Below are 12,120 nucleotides of genomic sequence, written 5' to 3' on the forward strand. Positions count from 1 at the left end.
GGAGCAAGGATGCAGCTCAAAGACATCTTGCTGCTTCTGTTCTCACCAGGATAAACAAAGAATAACAGAACAGATGCTTTGAATTAACTCCCTAAACCATGGCAAAGGCATTTAAGGTGTCTTGTTCCACATATCCCTGAAGCCTTTCGAATTCAGTGTCTTTCTCACAGCCTCGGGCTCTGGGGAACCCTTCCCACAAGCCTAGAAAAGAGCCCCAGGAATGAGATTGATAGAGAGATAAGGGTGCCTACAGGGACTAATTTTTTTCGGCAGAGAAGCTCATGTTTATGGAAGGAGTTAGAGTTTACTGCCTACTGTGCTCTGCCCCTTCCGGGGCCTTCTCTACAGCCTAGGAGGTTGAACCCAGAAGCACAGGGCAGAGCTCAAACCTGCGCTTGAGGGAAAGAGCTAGATGCCTTGTGTGGACACACACATGGCATCTTCTGCTTGCTTGAACCTTGCTTTATCCCTCGCCCTGCTGCCCCTCCCAGTAACCACAGAGGGCAGCCTTCGTGAGGTCAACCTGGATTTCAGTCACAACTTCCTGGGATCTAGGCCATGAGGCTGATGGAAGAAAGAAGCATCTAGAATTGGTCCTCTTCCCAGAGATGCCCCAAGTTGGCTGTTTAAACCCCAGAGGTTACAATGATAGAGGTTGTGGCTCACTATGACCCTCTGGGCTTCTCCCCCATTACTATCACACACGGACATATTTGACACCTAGTTCTCTCCTCCAAGGGCTCTCTGTCTAGCTTCAATCTTGGCCCATTCTTCTAACTTGAAAAATCACACGTGCACGCGCGCGTGTGCGCTCACACACACACACACATAGAGTATAGCTCAACCTCCTCTCTACAGCTATGCCTCCCTTTTAAATCATATGAAATGGATATCTTAATGCTTTCCTTATGTCTCTTAGGAAATATCTTCTCTCCCGGGCTCCTCCTCAGCAGCCACTTAGGGGCAGGTTTCTTAGGCCCTCCTGCAATCAGAGGGGATCTGCCTTTGCCCTGGGAGAGCTGGGTTTGCCTGCCTGCTGCCTGAGTGCCAGGCCTAGAGCTGCTCTCTCCTTTCTGCATTGCCATGCGGGGGGCCCGTGACAAGAGGCATTGCCTAACTCCCACAGACCTGTCACGTTTCCTGCCTAAAGTGGAAGAGTCCCCTTGCTACAGTGGGGAGAGGAGACTACTGAATGAAAGTGTGGGGGACTTTAGGGCCCTCTGTGAGCTACCCCTCCCCAGCCCAACCCAGGGACCTGGGGGTCCTCACTGGATCCCCCCTGCCTGAGACAGTCTCCTCCAGCCAGGAGGGCTTTTGCTACCATCTCACTCCCAGTATATTGGCCCCGCCTTTCGGATCCGCTGGGCCCTCTGGAGTCTCAGTGTCCTCTTTTTAAAAGCTCTAAGTCCAGGTAAGGAACTGCCGGACACAACTCCTGAAGAATTCCCCTGCCAAGCATCCACATCAGAACCCAGCCCTTAGGGATATGTAAACCACAAAGCAGTGGGTTTGACTTTACAGTCTCTAATCGAGGAGAAACACACCAACTCTATAAGCCAAGAACACCTCCTAGAGCTCTTCCTGAATTTTCTACCCCTTCAAAAATTAGAGCCAGACACTTAATAAAATGTCTGCATCAAGTTGAGGCAGGAGAAAGAGAAGAAATTTGTCTAACCTCTGTTCCCTTAAATAAATAATATTTTGTGAACATCTTATACCCTAATAAGCATATTGCTTTCTTTCAGGAAATACTAGGAACCAAATCTGGTTTGGATTTGGAATGTTTGACAAACTTGCAAACTACTCTTCATTTTCTAAGATTCCAGTGATACAGATTTCAGCGGAAAGAACATTTCTCTGCAGAGAGAGAAGCCCATTTCCCCCATCCTGGCAATTCTGCCTGGGGTCCAAGGCATCACCAGCTAACACACGACACTAGCAAACTGCCAAGCTGAGCTGAAAAAAATCACAGGGCTGAGAAAGGCTTTAGATGTCAGAGTTGTCAAACTTCTTTTATCTACAGAACCCATTTGTTCAAGCAAAGCCTTATTCAGAGAGCCACGAAAGCCACTCTATTCTAGCCACTTATCTCTGGCCTCGCTGCCCAAGAAGTCCCTGAGCAGTTCCAAGGAGCCCAGTTTGGAAATTCTTCATCTAGACCAACCCCCTCCTTGCTGGGCCCTGACTGGATTTGATTTTCTGCCAAGCTAAGCCCCCAGCTGCAGCACCCCCTGTTTCCAGATCCAGTTCCTGGGCGTGAGTCATTTCAGGAGTTCAAGCCTATTCTTCAAGAACGAAATTGCTCTGGCCCCGAGTACAGGTCAGGTGTGGGGCCCGAGTTCTGAAACATGTGCTTCCCCCGTGACCGCCAGCCACAGCCCAGCACACACTCTGCTGACAGTGAATTGGGAGTCATCTCTAGTACAAAAGACAGAAATTGCCCCATGTGTCCTTTCCCCTATTTTTCTTGGTTACTGCAAGAGCCCAAGATTCCAGGCTCCCATGCCCACATAGTTCTTTGCGTCCTGTGTCCCCTCTTCCTTGTCATCCCTCTGAAACCTTCCCACTGTGCCTTCTGCTCCCTGCAGGCCGCTGCCCATTCAGGGGTCAGCAGACATTTTCTGTAAGGGACCAGATACTCGTTTTCAGCTCACAAGCTGTGCGGTTTGTCTCGATGATTCAACCCTAGCAAGAAAATGGCAATCAACAGCAGCAGTATGGGAATGATGGGTGTTGCTGAACTCCGGCAAAACTCCATTCCCAGAGCAAGTGGTCCAAGTGCTGCCCTAGACCCGCGGCTCTGTGTCTGTCCACTCACTTAGCTTCCTGGCTCCCCCAAGGGGCCTGCTCCATCGCAGTCTCTCCCAAATGCCATGTTCCACAGCCAGAGGTCAGGAGAAGGTCCCTACGCTTCTTTTATTTCTGCTTTCAGATTGGTGGCCCTTCCTAGCCACCTCTGGTTCCGATGTGTGTGATCAGACCCTTCACACCAGCTTCTCCCTATAGGAACTCCTCTGTTCCTCTGGGGACTCCTCATTCCTTGAAGACAGGAGCTCTTGGCTCACTCCCAACTCTTTCCAACCTTGCTATTCCTGCTGCCCCCTCCAGTATCTTCTTGGTTCATTGATATCTTCTCCCTGCCAAGGGATCCTGACTCTATCCTGTCTCAGCTGCCCACTCCCAGGGTTATAGCCAATATCCCTGCCATAACTAACAGCTGTGCCCTCCCCCGTAATCTCAAATGAAACACCCTGCTCTGGAAACACCACAAGCCATCTTTCCAGCTTACTCCCTCTAGCACTTTGACTCTGAAAGTCCATTCATCCTGTCCCATTTTCTCTGTTCCTCTGCCCATTGTGTTCAGTCTTCCTTTTAACCAGCTTAGATGCCCAGCCCCATCACAATCTCTCACTTGCCTGTACAGTCAACTTCCCACTTTCCCTCTTCACTGACCTTACTCATTTGGGAAAACACCAACCCCAATCAAATCCAATTAGATGGAGATCAATCTGGTACCTGAAGTTGTGCTGCTGAAAGGGGTAGAGAAACACGCAAAGCTGAGCTCATGGGTTGCACTTGACACCTGTGACCACCAACTTCAAACAGGTCCTTGATGATGCCTGGCAACCCTACTCCATTCACTCCTCCACTTTCTTTGGTGAGTCTTTAAAGGCAGAGGCCTTTAAACTTCCAATACCTGCTCCCTTTTCCCATTTTCAGCCAATGACCTTGCTACCTGTTTCCCTGAGAAAACACAGGTTGTCAAGGAGAATATCAGTACCCCTATGATGCACCTTTCCCCTTGAACCATGAGAAACCATCCCTTCCCCCTTCTAGGGCCAATACCCCTAAGGGTGCAGGAGATCCCCTGCACCCCGTGCAGGATAGCAATTCTTCTGTAATTGTTCTCTCACTTTTGCATGGCCCAGTTGTCTATTTCTGTTACATAACTCCCATCACATATAAAAATGCTGCTATATTTCTCATTTAAAAACAAACACAACTCTCTGAATTCCACACCCTCTTCTGGCAACCATCTTTTTTCTTGTAATAACTTTTACAGCAAAATTCCTCAGAAGGCTTGTCTATACCAGCCACGTGGCCACTCAGTACAGAACATGTGGCTAATCTGAATTGAAACATGCCATCCATGTGACATAAACAGCAGATTTCAAAGATTTAGCACAAAAGGAGTGACAAACATCTCGGGAAAAATTCTTTGTATTTATTAGAGTTGAAATGATAATATTTGGGTTATGCTGTATTAAATAAAATATATTATCATGGTTAATTTCGCCAGTTCTTACTTTTTTAATGGTGCTGCTAGAAAGTTTAAATTACATATATGGCTCATATTTGTGGCTTGCATCCTATTTCTGTTAGACAGAGCTATCTCAGACTTTTTTTTCCTATCTTCTCTTGACCCCATATCTGTTAGGCATTTGGCCCCATCACTTCTCCAAGACAGATATTTTCAAAGTCTCAGGAGTCTGCATGCTGCTGAAGCCAGTGGTTAGTTTCCCATCCTTGTATCTGCAGCACAAAACCAATTTCTAGGGGATCATCTGTTTGTACCTAGGCAAAATCAAAGGAGAATAATTAGGAGGAAGGAGGTGTGTGGGTACGAGAGAGGATGTGGTTCCCAGCCACATGACAGCAGGAGCTAGGAAACCACAGAGTGGGAGAGAGGGCACTGCAAGAGGACTGAGACACAACAGCAAGCCTTAGCAACTTTACGCTTCTGTCCAGGCTGCCCAGGTTATACACAGCCAGTTGCGTCCGTGCACGGCTTTGCCTATCACCTCTCAGACCTCTGTGGGCCCTTTGGCAGGGCGGTACCCACACTGAGGGGACGTCATCTTATGATGGGCACAGTCCGTCCCATGTACACACCTTGGTCTCTGGTTCCCGGGCTGGGGATGTTTGCAAACTTTGCTCTCCCAAGCTGCCTTCAGAGAATTCAGGGTCTGACAGTTCCATCTCCCCTTCCTCTCTTCTAGGCTTTTTAGTGCAATTTTAGAACAAGCAACCAAAGCTGATGGGGCAAACGCTCTGGGAGGGAAAGGAGCTGGATTTGACGTGAAGGCACTGAGGGCATTCCGCGTGCTGCGCCCGTTGCGCCTGGTGTCTGGAGTCCCAAGTAAGTAAAGCCATTCTTCCGGGTCGCAGTGGTATCTTGTCACCCCCGTCTGCTGTCTGAGTTGCCAGGAGCCCTTTGCAAGGAAAACTGATAAAAGGAGGTGTTTTTCCTTAAATGAATTCCTTTGCTATAAATAAATAAATAAACAAATAAATAAAAGATTATACATCCTTAAAAAAAAAGAACTTAACTCTGATGTGAGCCCATGAAAACACACTGTGGTCCCAGCTCCTGTAAACACCTGGAAAACATCCACGGCAGCCAAACAGCCAAATGAAGACAGTCTACCCAGAGAAAGAAATCCTTTGGCCAGCTGAGCCACCCGCCCCCCAGGCCCTGGGCTGGGAATTTATTAAGCATGTTTGTACCAGGGAGCCAGGCGAGCAGAGAAGGCTAATCCCTAGGGCTCGAGCTCAAGGTATTTTAGCCAATGAGATTATCTCTACTTTCTGTATTTTTCCAAAGAACAATCGGAAAAGCATCAGTGGTTGTTCAAAAAGTTCTATTTGCCATTTCTCTCAACCCTCTCCTTCTTTCATGTCAAATGGGACATTTCCAGCTTCAGAAACCCTATTTATGGACAGGCTGCCTGCCTTTGTGAGAACTGGTTTTGCCCAAGAGTGGAGGGTGTTCAGCTCTCTGAATCAGGCCAGAGGGCATTGAAGAGATCTTGTCTATCCAGATACCAGTCCCGTGGACAGCCCCGCTTCTCCCTCTTCCTCCAGAAGCCTGCTCCACTGTGGATGAGCCCTGGGCACTGAATACTGCAACTTTAGTCACCCCGCATCACCTTCAACAAAGCTCAGCCCCAGTTGCTCTTAGGGGTTAAGTCAGCTTTCAGAGAGCTCCTCATTCCACTCCTCCTTAATCGATTGGCACGATCTGAGCATAATTCTGGACTGGTGTGCTGAGATTTTTCCTTCTCAAGTCAGCTCCATCAGCTCTGGCCCATAAGTCAAAGTAGAGACGGTCCCTATGACTGGACTGAAACCAGACGAATTTGGAAATGGGAGCAGGGCACAGGAAAACAAAGAGGTCCTCTGAACACTGAGCCTTTATCATAGAAATGTGAAGGACTTTATATTAAATTATTTGATTCTTTCCATACACGCACAGAATGGTGGGCAGATCTTCCCAAAGTAACCTAACTAACTAGCAGCAGAACAGGACTAGAACCAAGTCTCCCGACTTCCAAGACAACTTTCTTTCCTACTATGCAATACAACTTCTTGTAAAGGATTAACTAGTATAAACCTCTTGTCTTAGACTTCTACACATATATCCCATCTCTTCAATTACATTACAAGCCCCTGGAAACCCAGAACTTTGCCTTATATTGGCTTTGTTCCTGCACCATGCTTACAATGGTCTCTGCACAAGGTAAGGGAATTTATTAGATAAATGAAGGCATGAATTAGAATGTTTTCTTTGCAATGGGGCCACCTGGGAAAAATTTGTGGTCTTTCTCAAACTCAAAAGTGAATGTGGAGCTAAGCTTCACACACACATTTGGAACAGATTCTTTCTCCTTGGCCTTAAACATTTTAGGACATCTAGAAATAGAAACAGTATACAGTTGACCCTTGAAAAATGTGGGGATTAGGTGTGCTGACCTCCACCTTGCACAGTTGAAAATTAACATATAATTTTTGATTCCTCCAAAACTTCTCTACTAATAACCTACTGTTAACCAGAAGTCTTACCAATAACACACACAGTCAGTTAACACATATTTTACAAGTGTTATAATATACTCTATTCTTAAATTAAGTTAGGGAAAAGAAAATGTTATTAAGAAAATCATACAGTGGGGCACCTGGGTGGCTCATTGAGTGAAGTGTCTGCCTCTGGCTCAGGTCACGATCCCAAGGTCTTGGAATGGAACCCCAGAGTCAGGCTCCCTGCTCAGTGGGGAGCCTATTCCTCCCTCTCCATCTGCCCCTCCCCACCCTGCTTGTGTGCTCTCTCCTGTGCACTCTCTCTCAAATAAATAAATAAATAATTTTAAAAAAGAAAATTGTATGGTGAGAAAAAATACATTTATAGTACTGTTCTATATTTATCAAAAAAAAAGTCTGTCTATAAGTGGACCTACACAGTACAACTCGTATTGTTCGAGGGTCAACCGAATGCAAAGGCCAAGATCCAGTTTCCCTTTTGTAAAGCCTAAATTCTTGATTTCTTGATCAGCTTTCTTGATTAAATTCTTGATTGAATTCTAAATTTCTTGACCAATCAGCCATAACTCAAGGAAATCAAAATCAAGGAATGAGAAGGAAGGTGAGAATAACTTTGAGCATGACTTTAAGGAGCTTAATATGATGACAATGATGCAGCCAATGTCTCAGTGATAGTAGCTATGAACTTCTCCAAACTTCCCACCAAACTACAGGGGACATAATGAATCTTACCCTCATATGTGTGTTCTTATTAGGAGCGCACACTTTCAGAGCATTGTTCTGTGTATGAGGACATACCATAAAGAACAAATACAATCTTTTCACCTGAGGAATCTGACAATCTAATAAGAGTGTATCAGTCAGCTTTTGCTGTAGGAACAAACAATCCCAAATTCTCAGTGACTTAAAATCCGAAACTTTTATACTTGGTCATGTCACATGATGATGTTGGCCAGCCCCCTCTTTTCTGGGCTCAGCTGGGCTCTGGGCTTCATGTGTGATCTCATTCCAGACCCCCAGTTGAAGAAGCATCCAGCAGGTAGGCCATGTTGTTCTCATGGCAGGGTACAGATGTACAAAAAAGGGACAAAAGAGCACAAGCATAATTTAGGCTTTTGCTCAGAATGGCTTATATCATGGCTACTCAATTTCCAGGGGCCAAAGCAAGTCGCATTGCTATCTTTGTTCCAAGGATAATGGGACACAAAAGTATACTGTACCTATGAGAAGCAAGGGTGAACAAACAGTGCAGTCTAACACAGAGACTGAGGGGTTTGGTATTGCAGAAATATCTATAGTAATTACTCTAGTACAGAAATTCTTAATTAGAGATGCATATGGTTGAGAGTCACTCATGCTTCAGTGCATTAAAAAGGAGAATCAGATTAAATACAGTAGCTAGGTTCCACTGTAGAAACTTGGTAAAGAAGGTGTCCCATCGCCACATGCATTTTGTTAATGGTAGAACTGTAGAATGCAGTCAGGAAGAGATACCATACCTTGGAATTCTCTCAAGAAGATGAGGACATGAGACATATAGTAACTGAAAGATAAGGACCTACTATTACCTGTCATGCAGTCCAAGAAGGTAGCTTCATCAGGAAGATGATCACACTGAGATGGTTTTGCTGGTGTCGACAGCCTTGCAGGCAGCTTCGTGCTTATACATAAGGCTAACAACTGTATCTTGTGTTCCCCAGGTTGCCAACAGAATAGCTCTTTTTGGAGCTTAAAGGAAGGGCTAATCCAGCCTGTCACCCTTTCTCCTGGAAAATTGTCTGTGCAACGTTTAAATAATAAAAGTGAACAAGTGCCTCGTGCTAGTTTGGTGGTTATCATTCAGGAAGATGTCAGCAATCTCTCCTACCACTCCAAACCTAGACAAAGTCCATTTCATAGATCTTTTAGTTGTCTTCTTTCATATTTCAGCAGAACTCGAAAGAGTTGCCTCTATCTGTTGCCTTCAATTTTTGTCTTCTCATTCTCTCTCAAATCCTCATCAGTCAGGCTTTCTCCCTATTACTGCAGTAAAACATCTCTTCTCAAGACCACCAGTGATTTCCACATTACCAGACCTAGTGGTTAGTTCCCTGGTGCCATTGTATTTGATCTACCTGTAGGATTGGATGCAGCTGATCATCCCTTGTCTTTGAACTACCATCACCACTTAGCTACCAGGACACAGTTCTTTCTTCATTGGCGTTTCCTTATCAGAATCGCTTGCGGATTTCCCTCACGTTCTCATCCTCTTACCATTGCAGAGCTGCATGTTCAGTTCTCAGACCTCTTCTCTATCTCAGGGATACTTAGTTTCTGAGTATCTGGCATTAAATATCCTGAGCCTTCTGGCACTAAATATCTCTTATATGTCTTCTAATAACTATGAACTCTATGTACCAACTCACACCTCTGTTCTAAGCCCCAAACTTGTACAGCTCCCTGCTTATTCCAGTCCTTTCACTTGATGTCTAAGCATCTCAAACTTACCACATCCATAACAGAACTTCCAGTCTTCCCAAAGCCTTTCCTGTCTTGGTCAATGTCAACCTCGTCCTTCCAGTTACACAGGCCAAAAAAATCTTGGACTTATTGCTTTCTCTCACCCTTTGTCGGCAGTCCCTCAGGAAATTCTCTCGGGCATACCTTCAAGAAACCCCCTCTTTCTTACCAGCTCCAGCACCAGCCAGCTCTCACCTTGATCATCACCAACACCTCTCACCTTGATCGCTATAGTAGCTTCCTAACTGGATTCTTTGTTTCCATGCTTACCTTTTGCCACAGCTTATTCTTAACACAGTAGCCAACATGGTCTTTTTGAAATACAAATCCTCCTAAAATACACATCACAGCTGTGCTCAGAGCCCTCCAAGTCTCCCCTCACTCACTGATGAGCAACAGAGTCCCACAGGGCCCTACATGGTCTCACTGCTCTCCTCTCTGAAATCATCTCCCTCCCCCCTTCCCTTTTGTCTGTCCCATCTTGCCAGCCTCTGTGACCTCCTTGCCATGCTTCCAACACCCCAAACCCACTACCAACATGGAGCCTTCATGCTTGCTGCTTCTTGTGTCCACAGTGCCCTTTCCCAGCTCTCTGCTGGGCTTGCCTGCTCACCTGGTCAGTCTCCACAGAAGTATCATCTTACCAGAGAGTCCTGCTCTCCCCATCTGTTAAGATACTTGATGCTTAGAGACTTCTCATAGGACATGCTTTCCCTACAGTCTGAGTTTTTGTAAGATTGGCTCTCTCTCAGTTAAAAGCATCATTTCTGGGATCACACAGAATAGAAAACAGCTATTAAACAAGAGTTTGCTTCCTAACTGAGAAGTGAGAAGAGGCATAAAACCCTTTCTTCCTATTGTTTCTTGGTCAGATTAGAACTGTTTCTTGAAAACAAATCAACACTAACCAGCCAACAAGTATCTGTTGATTGGATATGAGATAAAAGGTGCCAGGAGAGACAAGACAAAGTGGTTTTGAGCAAGAGCTCTTGAATCAGACTGCCTGGCTTCTGCACTGATTCACTCTGTGACCTTGAAGAAGTTACTAAGACTTTCTGTGCCTTAGCTTCCTAATCAGTAAAATGGAAATAACAGTAGAACCTATTTCATATGGTGTTAGAAAAACTAAAGGAGTTAATGCATACAAAGCCCTTATACAGCATCTTTCTTATAGTAGGTGCTCAGTTAAATTGTAGCTTTTACATCACAGCATACCCCATCTCATGATATTATGTGAGGCATGTAAAATGCAAGTACTTGACAAAATCACTATCAAGACAAAACAGATATACTTTATTTTTTTAAGATTTTATTTATTGATTTTAGAGAGACAGGGAAAGCACAAGCAGGAAGGAGGAGAGGGAAGGGGGAAAGAATCTGAAGTAGACTCTTGAGCGCAAAGCTCAATCCCATGACCCTGAGATCGTGACTTGAGCCAAAACCGAGAGCTGGATACTTAACCGACTGAGCCTCCCAGGCTCAGTATCTGTATCTTCCAAAACAGATACACTTGAAATAGTAAAGAACATTTAAGAGTTAAGCTACATGAGACCAAAAACTACTAGAGGCATTATATGTGGGAAAATGAAGTAGATCCAAGGGATGGGTTTCCCAGGGACTATGGCAGCCCAGAAAAGATTTATGAGGAGACAGTATTTGAAACGAGCCTTAAGTTTCTGGTAGAAGATGTAGGGATGGAGATGCAAGGCCATTCGGGGTGAAAACCTCATTCTTTTGGGTCACAGCCCAGACCAGTACGTAGGTCTCTGCATGGACTAGTCCACCACCAAAGAGGATGCGGTGAGAACCCGGTGATGCAGATCAGCACAAAGCAAACCGCAGTGGGTCCCACGTGCCAGGACAGGAAGGTGGTTTTCTAAATAGACTCAGTTCTTTCCTCTCCACTGCAAGCATTCAAAAGACTGCAGTGCAGAGAGACAGCAAAATGCCTCGGGAATCTCCTCCAAGAGTATCAGAATGGATGGCAGATCTTAGACTCCAGGGAGGTTCTCTTCCAGCAGAGACCGCACACTACGCAAGACCTACCACACTGCTTTTAGTGCTATTGAGAGAGTGCATTCTTGACCCAAAACTTCCAGCTGCAAAAGTTAAAAACTCACTGGAGTGTCCAAGTACCCAGGTGAACCACACTCATCCCATAATGCAGTTTTTCCCCCCAAATGACTTCTCCCTCTCCTGGGGATTAGTAACTGTGAAATTGGCCACACTGAATAGCAAATGCTGCCAGTTAATCAGACCCATTGGGGGCATATTAGAGCTGCTAAAAACAACTTTCTGGAGTCTTTTTACACTTTGATGCTTCAAAAGAAGTTACGCCATCTTACCTAGAATTTGCTCTTCGGTAAGGTGGGCCACAGCGGATTTGCAGTCACTGTTACTGCTCCCAGGACAGGATTCCTGGGGCGGGGGTTCGGGGGTGGTGGTGCTTGCACTGCTAGGGAGGACGAGGGCTCAGGTACCAGAGACAGTCCCAGCAGCAGCTCCCTCTCTGTATTTAAGGACACTTCACCATTCCAGATTGGATGAGGGAAAGCATGTCTAGAGCCGATATTCGCAAATCTGAAATTTACAGATTTTGAAACCTGTGTCCCAGAGAAGACCCAATAAAGAAGAGGCTTGCATGCACATTGTCCTCTCCCCACCCCCTGCTCTTTCCTCTGCCCATGTCACCAACTTCCCAGACCTCCCTTTCTTCTGGTTCATGTGGCAATCCCATAATGTGCCAGCATGCTGCAGGTGAGGCAGGAGAGCTCAAGCCTGAAGTGGACAGAAGACTCAGAC

The 12,120-nt window shown here is 45.7% G+C and overlaps 1 protein-coding gene across 1 annotated transcript in view; it reads left to right on the forward strand.

The window, feature by feature from the left end:
• The window catches only part of CACNA1C (calcium voltage-gated channel subunit alpha1 C), a 621,853-nt gene that overhangs the window by 381,447 nt on the left and 228,286 nt on the right, over positions 1 to 12,120 (forward strand). The window contains exon 5 of the mRNA XM_044228473.1: positions 5,001 to 5,140. Coding sequence (XP_044084408.1) covers positions 5,001 to 5,140 — 140 coding nt within the window. The remainder of the gene's footprint in view (positions 1 to 5,000; positions 5,141 to 12,120) is intronic.

The sequence above is a fragment of the Neovison vison genome, chromosome 12 (assembly GCF_020171115.1).
Source record: "Neovison vison isolate M4711 chromosome 12, ASM_NN_V1, whole genome shotgun sequence".
In the NCBI taxonomy this organism is placed as follows: domain Eukaryota; kingdom Metazoa; phylum Chordata; class Mammalia; order Carnivora; family Mustelidae; genus Neogale; species Neogale vison.